Genomic DNA, 17,348 nt, shown 5'->3' with positions numbered 1-17,348 from the left:
CTAAAGCGCTCTGCTAGGAGGCGCCCAGTCTCCCCAGTGTAGAGGAGACCGCATCGGGAGCAACGGATACAATAAATGATATTAGTGGATGTGCAAGTAAAACTTTGATGGATGTGGAAGGCTCCTGTAGGGCCTTGGATGGAGGTGAGGGAGGAGGTGTGGGCACAGGTTTTACAGTTCCTGTGGTGGCAGGGGAAAGTGCCAGGATGGGAGGGTGGGTCGTAGGGGGGCGTGGACCTGACCAGGTAGTCACGGAGGGAACGGTCTTTGCGGAAGGCGGAGAAGGGTGGGGAGGGAAATATATCCCCGGTGGTGGGGTCTGTTTGGAGGTGGCGGAAATGTCGGTGGATGATTTGGTTTATGCAAAGGTTGGTAGGGTGGAAGGTAGGCACCAGGGGCGTTCTGTCCTTGTTATGGTTGGAGGGGTTGGGTCTGAGGGCGGAGGTGCGGGATGTGGACGAGATGCGTTGGAGGGCATCTTTAACCACGTGGGAAGGGAAATTGCGGTCTCTAAAGAAGGAGGCCATCTGGTGTGTTCTATGGTGCAACTGCTCCTCCTGGGAGCAGATACGGCGGAGGCGGAGGAATTGGGAATACGGGATGGCATTTTTGCAAGAGGTAGGGTGGGAAGAGGTGTAGTCCAGGTAGCTGTAGGAGTCGGTGGGTTTGTAAAAAATGTCAGTGTCAAGTCGGTCGTCACTGATGGAGATGGAGAGGTCCAGGAAGGGGAGGGAGGTGTCAGAGATGGTCCAGGTAAATTTAAGGTCAAGTAAAACTTTGATGGATGTGGAAGACTCCTGTAGGGCCTTGGATGGAGGTGAGGGAGGAGGTGTGGGCACAGGTTTTACAGTTCCTGCGGTGGCAGGGGAAAGTGCCAGGATGGGAGGGTGGGTTGTAGGGGGGCGTGGACCTGACCAGGTAGTCACGGAGGGAACGGTCTTTGCGGAGGGTGGAGAGGGGTGGGGAGGGAAATATATCCCTGGTGGTGGGGTCTGTTTGGAGGTGGCGGAAATGTCGGCGGATGATTTGGTTTATGCGAAGGTTGGTAGGGTGGAAGGTGAGCACCAGGGGCGTATACTTGAAGAAATACGAGTCTAGTCTGTGCAGCCAGTCCTCATTGTTGAGTCATTTTAAACTCAGTATTAGCTTGGTGAATCTATGTTGCAATCTTCCCAAAGTGAATCTATCCTTCTTGTGGAGTGGGACCCAGAGTTAAATGCAATTACTCATGATCAGGTTTAACCTAAGCTACATCAAAGATCTATGGTAGAATCCCTACAGTGTGGAGGCAGGCCATTCAGCCCCTCAAATCCACACCGCCCCTCCAAAGAGAATCACACCCATATTCCACCGCCCTATCTGATTCTCTGTAACGGTGCATTTCCCATGGCTAAACATCTTAGCCTGCACATCCCTGGACATGAGGAACAATTTAACATGGCCAATCACCTAAATTGCACATCATTAGACATCTTTATCTAACAGAGTCTAGATTTGAGTAGGCTCCTCGGATGCTGCCTGACCTGCTGTGCTTTTCCAGCACTACTCTATTCTAGACTCTGATCTCCAGCATCTGCAGTCCTCACTTTTGCCATCTTTATCTAACATTACTTCCAAATCATTATATTCCAGGTCTTTTTAGAATGAAAGGAACTTTCCATTAGCCTTTAACAAAATAACATAAAAAATCATTAATTCTTCTGTACGTAACCCCCTAAACATTTATGTAAATTTCACTGTTGCGACTTCTCATAGAAATTAGGCACAGGAATAGGCCATTCAGCACTTTGAGGCTGCTATGCCAATCAGTATGGTCATGAGTGATCTTCTATTTCAATGCAATTTCCCAGCTTTCTTCCCTTACTGCTCAAATGTCTTTAAAATCTTAAAACGTTAACCGTCTTTTTCTTGAATATATTCTGTGGCTTGGCCTTCTCAGCCTTCTATGATAGAGAATTCCACATGGAATTTACTGAAGATATCTTTCCAAATCTCAGTCTGAAACAGTCTACCCATATCCTGAAATTGTACCCCCTCGTTCTCAATTCCCCAACCATGGAAAATATCCTTTCTACATCTAGTCTGTCCAGTTCTGTTAGAATTTTATTCATTTCAGTCGGATCCCCCCCTCATCCTTCTGCACTCTAGTGAATTCTGGCCCAATAGAAACAATCTCTCTAATAGTATAGTCCTGCCATCCCTAGTACCTGCCTAGCAAACTTCCATTGCACTTCCTTTATGGCAGTTATACTCTTTTATGTTGAGAGACCAAAACTTCAATCTTTTAGGTGTGATCTCACAAGGTCCTGAATAACAACAGGAAGACATTCCTACTTCTGAACTCACATCATCTTACAAAGAAGGCCAATATACCATTTACCTTAATTGCTTGCTGCATCTGCCTGTTTGCTTTCATTGACTGGAATACCCAATTCAAGGATACCTAAATCCTTCTGTATGTCCACATTTCCCAACATTTAAGTAATGCTTTTCTTTCACACCAAAGTATCCAATTTCACATTTAGTCATGTGCCACTGCATCTTCAATATGTTTGCCTATTCACTCAACTTGTCTAAATCACCTTGGAGTCTTCTTGTGTCCTTCTCATAATTTATAATTCCACCCAGTGTTGTGTCATCAGCAAATTTGGAAATGTGACATTTGGTTCCCTCATCCAGGTTATTTATAAATATCTCATGAATAGTTGGGCCCAAGCAATGATTCTTGTGGTACCCCACTAATCATTGCTTGCCACTTAGAAAGACCCATTTACTCCCACTCTCTGTTTCCTGTTTGTCAACCAATTCTCAATCCATGCCAACATATAACAATCTACGTCCTTGTAGTCTAAGTTTTCCCTCTCATTTCCTTTGACAGACTTTTAACAAAAGCCTGGAAATCAAATACATTGCATCCACTGATTCTCCCTTATCCATTCAACTAGGTACATCCTTAAAAATAACAACAGTAGATTTGTTAAGCATGATTTATCTTTCATAAACCCATGTAGGCTTTGCCCCAACCTGTTAATGCTCATCATTTAAAAAAAATTCTCATCTATTTCTTTGTATCCAAAGTGACTATTCTCCCATTTCCTTGCATTAAACACCATCTGGCTATATCCATTTTGAGATGAGAGCACAATCACACTGTGTATCCTGCGTATCTAGCTTGGTTTCATCAGCATACTTAAATGCTCATTCATTGGTGTTATCACCTTGTCAGAAGGTTGGCTGCTATGGGCCTTCCTCCCATCTATGCTGTGTTTCACATGGGGCAACTACTTCAGGTCCAATATATTTGCCAGCTATTTTCACCTTGCTTCTCCTCAGCTATATTTTCTGTCAATGTTTCTCTCTAATAACTGTCTCTGTTTATTCTTTTCTCAAATGATGCTACTGATATATTGTATCTTTGTCTTTTGATGTTGTGCAGTAATTTCCTCTCTTTTTTTCAGATGTTTCTAACACTTCTGTGTTTCTCTTTCTGTCAGTGGAGGATATACCAGGAATCCTCCTTTCTCTTCACAACTCAATGTATAGCTTCTGTTGTACTCCAGGCATTGGAAATTCAACTTCTTGTTTTCTAACCTTTTATGTGCCTGAGGAATGTGGGGAGATACCTCTTTAAAGATTTAAAAAAGACATGAGGGATAACTGTTTTTACACTGGGTGGTTTGCGTGTGGAGTAAACTGCCAAAGAAAGTGAAAGATGCAGGTACAATCTTTAATATAAATATTTGGATAAGTTCCTGAATAGGAAAGGTTTGGAAGGATATGGACCAAGCACAGGTAGGTGGGGACTACTTCAGTTTGGAAACATGGTAGGCATGCTGTATGACTTCATGATTCATCACAGATATTTCCTGGGCCCCATGCTCTCAGTGACTATCTAAGACTAATTCTGCATCATGAAGTATCTTGAAGTATGCATTGACATCAAAAGTGCTTTCTTAAGGATATATTTGTACATTAAACAATGATTACCATTTCCTGTAGTAGCAAGTTTGACAGTTTAATGTTGTTGGGGATAGTATATTGACAGAGGTTTAGCTAACTGATAGAAGACAGAGTTGGGATAAGGGGATTAGTGTTGTGGCCACAGTTATTTACAATATATATTAATGTCTTGGAAGAGAGAAGTAAATATACTATTGTCGAGTTTGCCGATGGCAAAAACATATTTGGGAAATCAAGTGGTGAGGACGACACAGTGAGTCCATAGAAGGATATAAACGTCTTAATGGGCAAAATCTTGGCCATTAGAATATAATGTGAGAAAGTGAGAGATCATGCACTTTGGCAGGAAAAATAGAGGACATAACATTTAAATGGAGAGACTGCAGCACAGAGGAATTGGGGATCCTTATGCATGAATAACAAAAAGCTAGCATCCAACTTCAGCAGGTAACAGCAAAGGCAAATGGAATGCGGACCTTTATGCCAAAAGGAATGGAATATAAAAATATGTAAATCTTGCTGAAACTATGCAAGCCGTGAGATAGCCCATACCTGGAATATTGTGAACAACTTTAGTCTCCTTGACTAAGGAATGCTGGTGTTGGTGGCAATCCAGAGAAGGTTCACTAGACTGATCTCAGGTCTAGAGGGAATCTTATGAAGGGAGGTTGAGTAGGTTAGGCCTGTACTCATTGAAGCTTAGGAGAATGATAAGTGAAATATGTTGAATATACAAGGTTCTTAGTGGGATTGACAGGGTAGATGCTGGGAGATTGTGTTTCGCTTTGGGGGAGTTTAAGACCAGAGTAATCTCAAAGTAAGAAGCCACCCAGTTAGGATGAAGATGAGGACTCTATTCTCTCAGAGCGTAGTGAGTTGTGAAATTCTTTACCATAGCAAGCTTAGAGGCTGGATTGTTAGGTATATTCAAGCTGAGGAGAAGCAAGGTGAAAATAGCTGGCAAATATATTGGACCTGAAGTAGTTGCCCCATGTGAAACACAGCATAGATGGGAGGAAGGCCCATAGCAGCCAACCTTCTGACAAGGTGATAACACCAATGAATGAGCATTTAAGTATGCTGATGAAACCAAGCTAGATACGCAGGATACACAGTGTGATTGTGCTCTCATCTCAAAATGGATATAGCCAGATGGTGTTTAATGCAAGGAAATGGGAGAATAGTCACTTTGGATACAAAGAAATAGATGAGAATTTTTTTTAAATGATGAGCATTAACAGGTTGGGGCAAAGCCTACATAGGTTTATGAAAGATAAATTACGCTTAACAAATCTACTGTTGTTATTTTTAAGGATGCACCTAGTTGAATGGATAAGGGAGAACCAGTGGATGCAATGTATTTGATTTCCAGGCTTTTGATAAAAGTCTGTCAAAGGAAATGAGAGGGAAAACTTAGACTACAAGGACGTAGATTGTTATATGTTGGCATGGATTGAGAATTGGTTGACAAACAGGAAACAGAGAGTGGGAGTAAATGGGTCTTTCTAAGTGGCAAGCAATGATTAGTGGGGTACCAATGCTCTGCCTTCTCCCTCTATCCCTACATACTGTTCCTTCCCAACAACACCTTGGCTTTCATCTTTGCTTAATTACTGTCAGCCTGGAAGGAGAGACGATGGCTCTGTTTTGGAAAAAAATAATTTATTTGGTTTGTTCATCTAAGTTTGTGTTATCACTTTGTGCATCTTTTTGAATTTTTCTGTTTTCTTTTAACTAGGCATGGTGCAGAAGTTGGACCAGAAGCTTCCAGTTGCCAATGAGTACCTACTGCTGTCTGGTGGAGTCCGTGAGGGTGTGGTGGACATGGACCTTGAGGAGCTTAGCGTCTACGTCCGGGGGACAGACTATGATATGGACTTCACCCTTCTGGTCCCGGCCCTCAAACTGCACGACCGGAACCAGCCGGTCACCCTGGACATGCGCCACTCCGCGCTCTGCCACTCTTGGCTGAGTCTCCGGCTTTTTGACGAAGGGACCATCAACAAGTGGAAAGATTGCTGCACCATTGTGGACCACATCAACGGAGGCACCAACTACTTCTTCTCCCCCACCCGCGTGGCAGACTGGTTTCACGACGCCATCACTATCGTGCTCACTGAGATCCAGAAGAAGCCTCAGCGCGGGATGCCGAAGGTTGAGAAAGTGGAGAGGAACGGCATGGTGATCTCCATCGTCCTGGCCGTGGGCTCGAGCCGCATGCTGTACGATGTTATCCCCGTGGTCTCGTTCAAGGGCTGGCCCGCTGTGGCACAGAGCTGGCTGATGGAGAACCACTTCTGGGATGGCAAGATCACCGAGGAGGAGGTGATCAGCGGTTTCTACCTGGTGCCAGCCTCCTCTCTCAATGGGAAACGGGAAAACGAGTGGCGCTTGTCCTTTGCACGAAGTGAGGTGCAGCTGAAGAAATGCATCTCCAGTAGCCTCATGCAAGCCTACCAGGCGTGCAAGGCCATCATCATGAAGCTCTTGTCCAGGCCCAAGGCCATCAGCCCGTACCACTTGCGGAGTATGATGCTCTGGGCGTGTGATCGACTGCCCGCTACCTTCCTGGCCCAGGAGGAGTACGCTGCGGACTTCCTGCTCGGCCTGATTGATGATCTCCAGCACTGCCTGCTCAACCGCTCCTGCCCCAACTACTTCATCCCCCAGTGTAATATGTTTGAGCACCTCTCAGATGAGGCGGCCGTGCTGCATGCCCGCAAGCTGTCCTCTGTGCGCTCCGACCCTGCCGAGCACCTGCGCACCGCCATCGAGCACGCCAAGGCCGCCAACCGGCTAAGCCAGGATGTCCACCGGAGGGGCAGTGGCTCTGGCACGCCGTCCCCCTCCTCGGACACCGGTTCTGGGGACAACCGGCAGCCGGACGACCGACTGGCCAAGAAGCTGCAGCAGCTGGTGACGGAGAATCCGGGCAAATCCATCTCGGTCTTCATCAACCCAGACGATGTCACCAGGCCCCACTTCAGAATTGACGACAAATTCTTCTGAGGCGAGAATGGGACTCCTGTCCCAAAGCTGCTTCAGACCACGCTGAAAGGACCAATCCCCTTAAATAGCGCTTTTGAGAGCAGAGTGTGTATCTAATAAAATACGGAACATATCTGGTACTGCCAGCACATTGAAGATTAGGTCCGTGAAGATTGGACAGGTTTCAAATGCAACTTTCAAACAACAATGGTTTCCAATTTCCTCAGACTGACTTTCCTTCAGGGTGAGGAGTCTTTGAAAGTTCTCCTGTTTGAAATTGTTTCATTTCTTAAAATAAAGTGGAAATAGTCTTCCTCGCACATCCCCTCCACCAAGCAATTGTTCCAAAGCTAGTAGCAGAAACCCTGCAGTAGGTCACTGAGGATGGCTCCTTTCCCTTGGCAAGGATCAAGGCCTGTTGTGGTTTAAAGGCTGAGGAATGTCTAGGCACACTAAGGACCAGGAATGGGACGAGGCTTGAAAGATCTGGGCTGCTGTTGCAGCTGGAATGCCACGGACTGAGTCCTTTCAGGGCCCTTGTTTATTGCTGAAATTCCTTGGTGGCTGAACTTCAGAAAAGAATGTTTGTAAAGACTGAATTAAGACAATGCGTTACTTCCTTCGTGGCCCCCACAGATCTTGGTTCGTGAACTCCTTCACATTAATTAGGCGCGGTAGTGTCTTTCGGTGAAACCAAGTGGACTTTGAGATGGGAATTGATCGTATGTTGGTCAGGTCTCCATGTTGAATGTGTTTGGTAACCTGGACAAGCAGGGAGTGTGAAAGCTCCTTATGTTTAATGACTGAGTAAACTCAGTGAGGATAGAGTGGCTGAGTATCAGTCGCCGGATGGGAGTAGGAGGAGATTACAAAAGATTCTGTTTCTGATCATTGTCCGTCTTCATCGTATCTATGAAGTGTATATGTACACATATACTGGTTGGGTGGAAGCAGGACTGTGATGAGAGCCAATATTAAATAGCTGACGTTGATGATGTTGGTGTTTAGGAGGTGTCCTGCGGGGAAAAATCTGTGGATTTCAAAGGTGAGGGTTTTGGAGTAAAAGAGGTGGGGAAGGAGAGAAACTGGAGGTTCCTGTCAACTCCAGGTCTCTGCAGACACCCCTGCCTGAACAGGGCCATACTGCAGCTTATGAACTCTTTACACTGGGTATCTGCTGATTTTACACACTGCAATCTGCCATCTACTTTTCACTGTTGAGGATTCTTTCTGTGGGAAGACCCAGAGAGTCTGTATGTGATTCTTATCAACTCCAACTGCATCCTGAGCCGAGTAAGATTTGACATGCTGTTACTGAGCTGTTAAATTGTACCCAGGAAATATTTATGTTTTAATCAGCAGCGATGAATTACACTGTAACAGTGATTACTTCCTGGCCAATACCATCTTACTCTCTGATCCCTCCTCTCTTTTAATGGAAATGTTTCCCTGTCTTTATCCTTCAAAGACCGTGAACTCTTCCTGATTAAAAGTCTTTTTTCAAAGCCGTATCACCTTGCCTTGGTAATTCTGGAGTTTTATATAATGTCTTAATTTCATCACCCAAGTATGGAGCTAACGTTCTTCTCCTGCTCTCTTACTGTAAACATAGGATGAGTGCGTGTATATGTATTTAGAAACAATCCCACTCCATTGATGTAAATCTCTGCATATACGGATGAGAAATGTCTGTGGCCATTTCTAATCTGAGCGAGAACTGTGTAGCGATCTCTTCTGAGCTTTCCCTTTGCTCAAATTGATGATTCTTTCAATGTTCCCCAGCTCTCTTTCCTTCTGTAGAAATTTGCCTCTGATGTACAGCCATGTCTGTGGACAGAGAACTCCATTTACTATATGATGTTCTCTCTCCATCTCTGTTACATAGCACCCCACGACCAGGCAGCAGAGAGACCAGGACTGAGGTAAATCCTTTTGTAAATTAGAATAATGGGTGGGAGGGTAGCCATGAATGTATGCGATTGATTCTGCTCCACTTAACAGAAAAAGAGCCAGTGGTTAGAAGGACACCAAGCTGGTGAGTTACCCAGGTAACTCCTTCCTTGTTCAGTTAAAAATAAGAAGGGGAGAAAGGGCATCATCTATTACCAAGTTGCCTCAAAGTAAATGTATATTAGTAATTTTACCACTCACTTGGTCACTAAACATTCCATCTAAAGTTCATTTCTTATTTTCAGCAACTGTCTACTTGTTTATGTTCTTGGATATTTGGTCCTTTCAGTAATCCATGATTGTATTGCTTCAGGCCAACTGTCCATAGGACTCAGCATGGAGTCACTCGTAACTGCCCTCTGAAATGCCCTACAGAGCCAATGCTTTCAAGGGCAATTAGAGATGGTCAACAGCCGTTTCAAATCCTGCTATGGCCAATGGTGGAATTTGAATTCAATAAAAAAAACTGGGATGACCATGAATCGATTAGCTATTGCAGGGCGGCATGGTGGTTTAGTGGTTAGCACTGTTGCCTCACAGCGCTGTTATGACATGGGGTAAACCATTATAACCAGCAACAGAAAAAAGATTATCCCATGCAGTAATCTGTAAAAATCCGAGTGACCAAGAACTATTTAAATTAACAACTTTATTTCTTGAAGTATATCAGAGAATAATTAACTAACCACTATTTACAATTTCTTTCTATTTTCAAGCAGTCTGTTTACATGCTGGGTTGCGGCAGTTCTCCTCTAAACTGTTCAAGTTTCCCTGACTTTTAAGATTGTTAATATACTCAATTCAAACTTGATTGGAGTTTATGTTTCATGTATAATTTAAACTGATTGGCCAAATTTGAATTTGTTTTTGTCCCTAAGCAGTGAACTGATTGAGGTGTTCGAACCAGTGTTATATTGTTACCTTTTTGAGAACACTTAGTGCTTTGTCCGGTAGTTCTGCTGCTTTTAATTCTCTTAAAGGTATACCCACATCTTCATAACACCTCCCCCCTTGAGTAAAAATGAACTATCATAATGAAAAAATGTTTTTTTTTTCTCTACTTTATAAACATGTTACCTTAACATACAGATAACTTTAATATAAGTTCACCTTAACTACTCCCCATAAACCTGTGTATATATACATAAAAACATTAAAGACAAATCTCATCTAAACGTTATTAGTTAAATCCATGATAATGCGTCTGCGATTATATCCTTCTCTCCAGCAACATATAGACTTTTAATTTAAAAATCATACAACATAACACTCCAACGAAATAGTCTCATATTCTTTAAAACGTTCTAAGGATGCAAACTGATTGTGATCCATGTACACATTCATCTCCAACACATTATTTGTGACATACACATTAAAATGCTGTAAGGTCAGTACCAAACTCAACAGTTCTTTTTCGATCGTGGAGTATTTCTTCTCTTGGATGTTGAGAAAAGTAACCAACTGGCAGTTCAATCCCATCCTCATCTTCCTGTAGCAGCATAGCTCCAACTCCTATGTCACTAGCATCGTTGGTGACTTTAAAAGGTTTTGAAAAGTTTAGTGTAGCTAAAACTGGTTTGGTGGATAATATTGATTTCAAATGGTTGAACGCCTCCTGGCATTGTTCTGTCCACTGAAACTTTGTGTTCTTCTTCAGTAAATCCGCTGAGTGCAACCTTTTTCTTCGAGGATGGTCGTGGAATCTCCTCGATGGCCTTTGTCTTTGCGGTCCGTGGGGTCAGCCTTCCATGACTGATGTTATATCCCAAGAACATCACCTCTGCTTTTGCGAATTCTGTTTTATTTAAGTTTATCACCAGTTTTGCTTCTTGTTGTCGAACTCTGCCAACTGTATCATGTGATCATTTCAGAACTTAATAAAGATCACTATATTTTCCGAGTAGACTGCACAGTTTGTTAACCCAGCCACAACTCTGTTCATGAGTCTTTGGAATGTGGCGGGCACATTCTTCAATCCAAAGGGCATCACTTTAAACTGATATAGCCCATTTGTGTTTACAAGCACAGAAATATCTTTCGCCGACTCTGATAAAGGTATTTGCCGATAACCACACATTAAGTCCAACTTGGTGATGTAAGTGGCTTGTCCAACTTTCTTGATACAGTCCTCCAGTTTAGGAATTGGATATGAGTCTGATTTTGTCGTGGCATTGACCTTCCAATAATCCATGCAGAATCGTTGAGTCCTATCAGGTTTGGGAGCTAAGATGATTGGCGAACTCCACTCGCTCTGGCTCGGTTCAATAATATCCTCCTCGAGCATGGCCTCCACCTCCATCTGGACCTGGTCTGGACTACATGTGACTCCTGACCCACAATAATGTGGTGACACTTAACTGCCCTCAAGATAATTAGGGATGGGCAATAAATGCTGACATAGGCAGCATCATCCCATGAATGAATAAAATAAAATGCTAGCCTTGTTCACACCGCCCACATTCCATGGAAGAATGAGAGAAGACAGGGATAAATTACCCAGGACCCAAACAGTTCATTCTCACTCATTTACTAAGCACAGATTTGGGTAGGTTTCTGAAATATACCTCTAACATTGCCACCACTAACAAATCCAGGTGGTGTTTCCCTTGCTTGGAAATATGACTGTTTTAAACTAACCAGCAGCATCTTTTCGTCATCATTCAACTCTCCCTTTGTGAACCATTTCCATTTCTGCTGATGGTGAACTCCAATAGGGAGCTTGTCAAATAATCTGCTTTACAGATGTGGTCTGTCTCTGATTCTCCATGTGCTTATTACAGTCACCCTGTGTCTTTTTCAGGTACACATAGACAAACAATTGCCCTGAGGTTCTGGGGTCTGCTTTTCCACACCATTGTCCAGAGGCTTGCAAATGTTAGAATTGTCTTGCCTAAACTCCATTGTAAGAAGAACAACTTCTGAGTTAGCATTTTCTAATGATATCCAAGGCACTACACTAACTCTCCATCATCTCCTGCGACAGTTTAGCCTCCCCTGCAGAGTTACCACCATCTGACCAACTTTCAAAGGTAGGCAGCACTCCAAGATCCCTCAATCATGAGACAGTTCTTCTGCTGTCGCTTGTAGCTCTACACTGCCCTCTCATTCCTGGGTCTCCATTGGCTGCCCAGATGGAGGCCATCTCATGATATTCAGATCTACTGCTCTGGTACACCAGTTCATGGCACCGTCCCCAATCCTTGCTGGGCTATGTGCCTTGGACTGTAGTCAGTGCAGGCTCACATAAATCGAATCATTCAAATGTACAAAATTAGAAGCAGGAGTAGACCATTTGGCCCCTCAAGCCTGCTTGACCAACCAATAAGATCATCTGATTACTCCACATGCCTGCCTACATTTGAAAACTTTGCACCCTCTTGCTCTTCAAGATTCTATTTATCTGTGCCTTAAAAATATTCAAAGACTTTTCTCTTGCCTTTTGAGGAAGAGTATTCCAAAAAGTGTTCCACTTTCTGTGCGAAAAACATTTCTTCTCACCTCTATTTAAAGGGGTGTTCCCTGTTCCCTATCTATCTAGAACCCATGGTTCTAGATTCTCCCACAAGGCGAAACGTCCTTTCCATATTCTCCCTGTTCAGAGCCCCTCAGGATCTTGTATGTTTCAGTGAAGTCGCCATTTGCTCTCTCCGATACTGGGGAATACAAACCTTACCTCGTTAGGCACGCCCCTCACTCCAGGTATTCATCTTGTAAAACCTCTCTGAACTGCTTCCAACACATTTACATCCTCATTTAGATAAGGAGACCAATACGGTACACTGTGCTCCGAATGTGATCTCTGTATAACTGAAGAATAATGATCATATTTTTGTATCCTATTCTTCTTGTTTTCTATTTGGTTCATAATCACTTACTGTATTTGTGGGTGGCACGGTGGTACAGTGGTTAGCACTGCTGCCTCACAGCGCCTGAGACCCGGGTTCAATTCCCGCCTCAGGCGACTGACTGTGTGGAGTTTGCACGTTCTCCCCATGTCTGCGTGGGTTTCCTCCGGGTGCTCCGGTTTCCTCCCACAGTTCAAAGATGTGCAGGTAAGGTGAATTGGCCATGCTAAATTGTCCGTAGTGTTAGGTAAGGGGTAAATGTAGGGGTATGGGTGGGTTGCGCTTCGGCAGGTCGGTGTGGACTTGTTGGGCCGAAGGGCCTGTTTTCACACTGTAATGTAATGTAATGTAATCTAATCTAATCTAAACCTCCATTCTAATCTTTTATGTTTCATGCATGAGGACATTGAGTCTTCCATATCACATACACGTCACCATTCTGATAATATGCTTCTTTAATCTTCCTGCCTAAGTTGATCATCTCACCTCTTCCCACATTGTACTCCATTTGACAATCTCTGCCTGCTCACTTAAACTATCTATATTCTCCTTTTATAATCTTTTCACAACTTGTATCTGCCACCTGATGTGTTCCCATCCTGCCACATGTGATCAATGTGTACATATGTAAATTTATTACATGTAATATATGTGAATACTATGTGTTAAATACACCAATGTATATAGAGTATAGTATATTTATTGTCTGTGTGTCTGTATAGAAGTGAACTCCAGGACTTCCTGGCTCCATCAGTTCCTTAGACTGCAGCTTGACTGGTTAAATGGGGTCAGATTTAATCACTTCATAGCAATCATAAGTTCTCGGAGCAGAATTGGGCCATTCAGTCCCTAGAGTCTGGTCTAGCATTCGATCATGGCTGAAATGTTTCTCAACCCCATTCTCCTGCCTTCTCCCCCTAATGTTTGATCCCCTTACTAGTCAAGAACCTATTTATCTCTGTCTCAATGACTTTGCCTCTGTAGATTCTACCCTCTGGCTGAAGAAAGTCCTGCTCATCTCAGTTCTAAATGGTTGTCCCTTTACTTTGAGGCTTTGCTCTCAGGTCTTAGTCTCTCCTAGCGGAAACATTACCTTCGTGTCCACTTTATCCAGACCTTCTCAGTATGTTGCAAATTTCAATGAGATCACTCTCATTCTTCTAAACTCTGTTGAGTACTGACCCAGAGTCCTAAACTGACCCAGAGTCCTCAGCTGACCCAGAGTCCTCAACTGCTCCCCATATGATATGTTCTTCATCTCTGGGATCTTCTGCGGGCCCCCTCCAACACCAATACATCCTTCCTTGGATTTAGGGCCCAAAACCGTTTACAATATTCCAAAAGCAGTCTGCCCAGAGACTTATACAGCTTCAGCAATACACTCCTGCCCTTGTATTCAAGCACTCTTAAAATGAATGTAAAATTGCATTTACCTTCCTAACTGCCAACTGAACCTGTATGTTAACTTCAAGAGAATCCTGAACTGGGAGTCCCTAGTCCGTTTGTGCTTCAGACTTCCAAAGCCTTTCCCCATTTGGAAAATATTCTACGTCTCCAGTCTTTCTACCAAAAGTGCATAACTTCACACTTTCCCACATTGTATTCCAACTGACACTTCTTTGCCCACTCTCCCAGTTCTTCTGCACCTATATTGCAACTTCAACACTACCCGAGCTTTCAGCTGTCTTTGTGTCAAACCTAGCAACACTGCCCTCAGTTTCTTTGTCCAGATTGTTAGTTGTGGTCACGGCATGTGGAACTCCACTAGTCATCAGCTGCCATCTTGAAAAAGGCCCCTTTATCCCTCTTCTCTGCTTTCTGTCAGTCAGCCAATCCTCTATCCATGCCAGTATTTTGCCCCTAACATCATGGGTTCTTACCTTCTTTAGCAGCCTCCTGTGTGGTACCTTGTTAAAGACCTTCTAGAAATCCAAATAGATCACCATCCACTGGCTGGTCTTTGTTGACTTGCTCATTACTTCCTCAAAGGTTTCTCACAGATTTTTAAGGCATGGCTTTCCCTTGATGAAGACATGCCGACTCAGCTCTATTTTATCATGCACTTCCAAGTACCTTGCATTTCATCCTTAATAATAGACTCTAAAATGGTACTAATGGCTGAGGTCTGGCTAACCAGCCTATAGTTTCCTGTTTTCTGGCTCCAATGCTTTTTAAACAGGGGGTATATCGGCTATTTTCCAGTCCTCTGGGGTCCTCCCTGACTCTAGTGATTCTAGAAAGATCACCACCAATGTCTGCACAATCTCCTCAGCTATCTCCTTCAGGACTATGGAGAGTAGTCCATTTGTTCTGGGTGATTTATGCACCTTCAGATCTTTCAGCTCCCCAGCACCTTCTCTTTATTGGTGGTCACTACACTCACCTCTGCCCCCTAACTCTCTTGATGTTCTGATACACTGTTGGTATCTTACCCTGTGAAAACCGACACAAAGTACCCGATTTTTAGTTCCTCAGCCATTTGTTTGTTCGACATTACTACTTCTCCTGCCTCCTTTTCCAGCAGTCCAATGTCTATTCTTGCCTCTCTCTCACCTTTATAATTATACAAGAAAAAGCTCTTGCAAACTTCATTTACATTACTAGCTAGCTTGCACTTGTATTTCGTTTTCTCTGGCCTTTTTGCTCTTTTAATTGTTCTCTGCTGGTTTTTAAAGGCTTCCAACCCACTGACTTCCCACTAATCTTCACCACATTGTCACCTCTGCTGTCCCTGACTTCTCTTATCAGCAATGGTTGCCTCATCCTCCCTTTGGTATGGCTCTTCTTCCTTGGGATGAATTTCTGCTGTGCCAACTGAATTACCCCAGAAACCCTCGCTATTGCTGCTAGGTTCCCCTTCCTGTCAACTCTGTCCAGCTCCTCCCTTACGTCTTTATAGTTATCTTTACTCAATTGTGTTATATTTGATTACAGCTTCTTCCCTCGAACTGCAAGGTGAATTCTATTATACTTTTGGTCACTGGCCCCTCAGAGTTCCTTCACCTTAACCTCGCTAATCAAGTCTTCCTCATTGCACATCACAAATCCAGAACTACCTGTTGCCTCATGGGCTCTACCACAAGCTGCTCCAAAAACAGACATTCCACAAATTTGGAGATGCTGGTGTTGGACTGGGGTATACAAAGTTTAAAATTACACAATACCAGGTTATAGTCAAACAGGTTTAGTTGGAAGCACACTAGGTTTCAAAAGCTCCGAAAGCTAATGTGCTTCCAATTAAACCTGTTTGACTATAACCTGGTGTTGTGTGATTTTTAACATTCCACAAATTCCTTTTCTTCATCTGCTATCAATCTAATTCTCCCAGTCAACCAGCATATTGAGGTCCCCATTGATTATTGTAAAAGTGCTATTCTTACATGCCTTTCTTATCTCCTTATTTATTTTCTGCCCCATGCTGGGACTGCACATAACTCCTGTCACAGTCTTTTATCCTTTTGCGGTTCCTCACGTTTACCCATGGAGATTCTACGCCTGCCAATTCTTGTGACTGATTTAATTTCATTTCTCACTAACAAAGCAACCCTTCTCCCTCTGCTTGTCCTTTTGATAAGGTGTGTATCCTCGCATGTTTAAAGTTTAACTTTTCAACCAACTTTCTAAATTTAGCTTCCATAATTGTCCCTGTGATGTCAGACTTTTGCGTTGAGCCTCTGATTCTGGACTTGAATTTATCCTGTTTTTAGAGTCATAGAGATGTACAGCACAGAAGCAAACCCTTTAGTCCAACTTGTCCATGCTGACCAGTTATCCTAAATTAGTCTTGTCCCATTTGCCAGCATTTGGCCCATATCTCTCTCAACCCTTCCTATTCACATAACACCCAAATGCCTTTTAAATGGTGTAATTGTATCAGCCTCCACTATTTCCTCCGGCAGTTCACTCCATACACTCACCACTCTGTGTGAAAATGTTGCCCCTCAGTTTCTTCTTCAGTATTTCCTCTGTCACCTTAAACTTATGCCCTCTAGCTTTGGACTCCCCTCACCTGGCAGAAAGACCTTGACTATTCACCATTTCCATGTCCCTAATGATGTTTGTAAACTTCTGTAAGGTCACCCTTCAGCCTTCAACTCTTCAGAGAAAATAGCCCAGCCTATTCAGTCTCTCCCTGCAGTTCAAATCCTCCAACCCTGGGAACATCCTTGTAAATCTTTTCTGAAGCCTTTCAAGTTTCATAACATCCTCCCTATAGCAGGGAGACTAGAATTGAACACAACATTCCAAAAGTGGCCTAACCAATGTCCAGTACAGCTGCAACATGACCTCCTGAATCCTATACTTAGTGCACTGACCAATAAAAGCAAGTATACTATTTGCTGCCTTTACTACGCTATTGACCTAAGACTTTCAAGGAACTATGAACCTGCACACCAAGTCTCTTTGTTCAGCAACAATCCCCAGGACTTTGCCATTAAGTGTATAAGTCCTGCCCTGATTTGCCCTGCCAAAATGTAACACCTCACATTTATCTAGATTAAACTCTATCTGCCACTGCTTAGCCTCTTGGCCCATCTGATCAAGGTCCTGTTGCCTCTGAGGTAACCACCTTCGCTATCCACACCTCCAATTTTGGTGTCATCT

General features: G+C 43.4%; 1 protein-coding gene across 3 annotated transcripts in view; it reads left to right on the top strand.

Annotated features, from left to right (window-relative positions):
• Positions 1-12,955, top strand: part of LOC122556131 (nucleotidyltransferase MB21D2) — a 75,748-nt gene extending 62,793 nt beyond the window's left edge. For all 3 annotated transcript variants that reach the window (XM_043702607.2, XM_087993364.1, XM_087993365.1), the window contains one exon: positions 5,699-12,955. In XM_043702607.2, coding sequence (XP_043558542.2) covers positions 5,699-6,969 — 1,271 coding nt within the window. In that variant the 3' untranslated portion in view covers positions 6,970-12,955. The remainder of the gene's footprint in view (positions 1-5,698) is intronic.
• The last annotated feature ends 4,393 nt before the right edge of the window (positions 12,956-17,348 follow it).

Source organism: Chiloscyllium plagiosum, unplaced genomic scaffold (assembly GCF_037043375.1).
Source record: "Chiloscyllium plagiosum isolate Xiang-an unplaced genomic scaffold, Cpla_swu_hap1 HiC_scaffold_13, whole genome shotgun sequence".
In the NCBI taxonomy this organism is placed as follows: domain Eukaryota; kingdom Metazoa; phylum Chordata; class Chondrichthyes; order Orectolobiformes; family Hemiscylliidae; genus Chiloscyllium; species Chiloscyllium plagiosum.
Note: the sequence above shows the minus strand (reverse complement) of the source record. Positions and strands in the feature narration are given on the sequence as shown.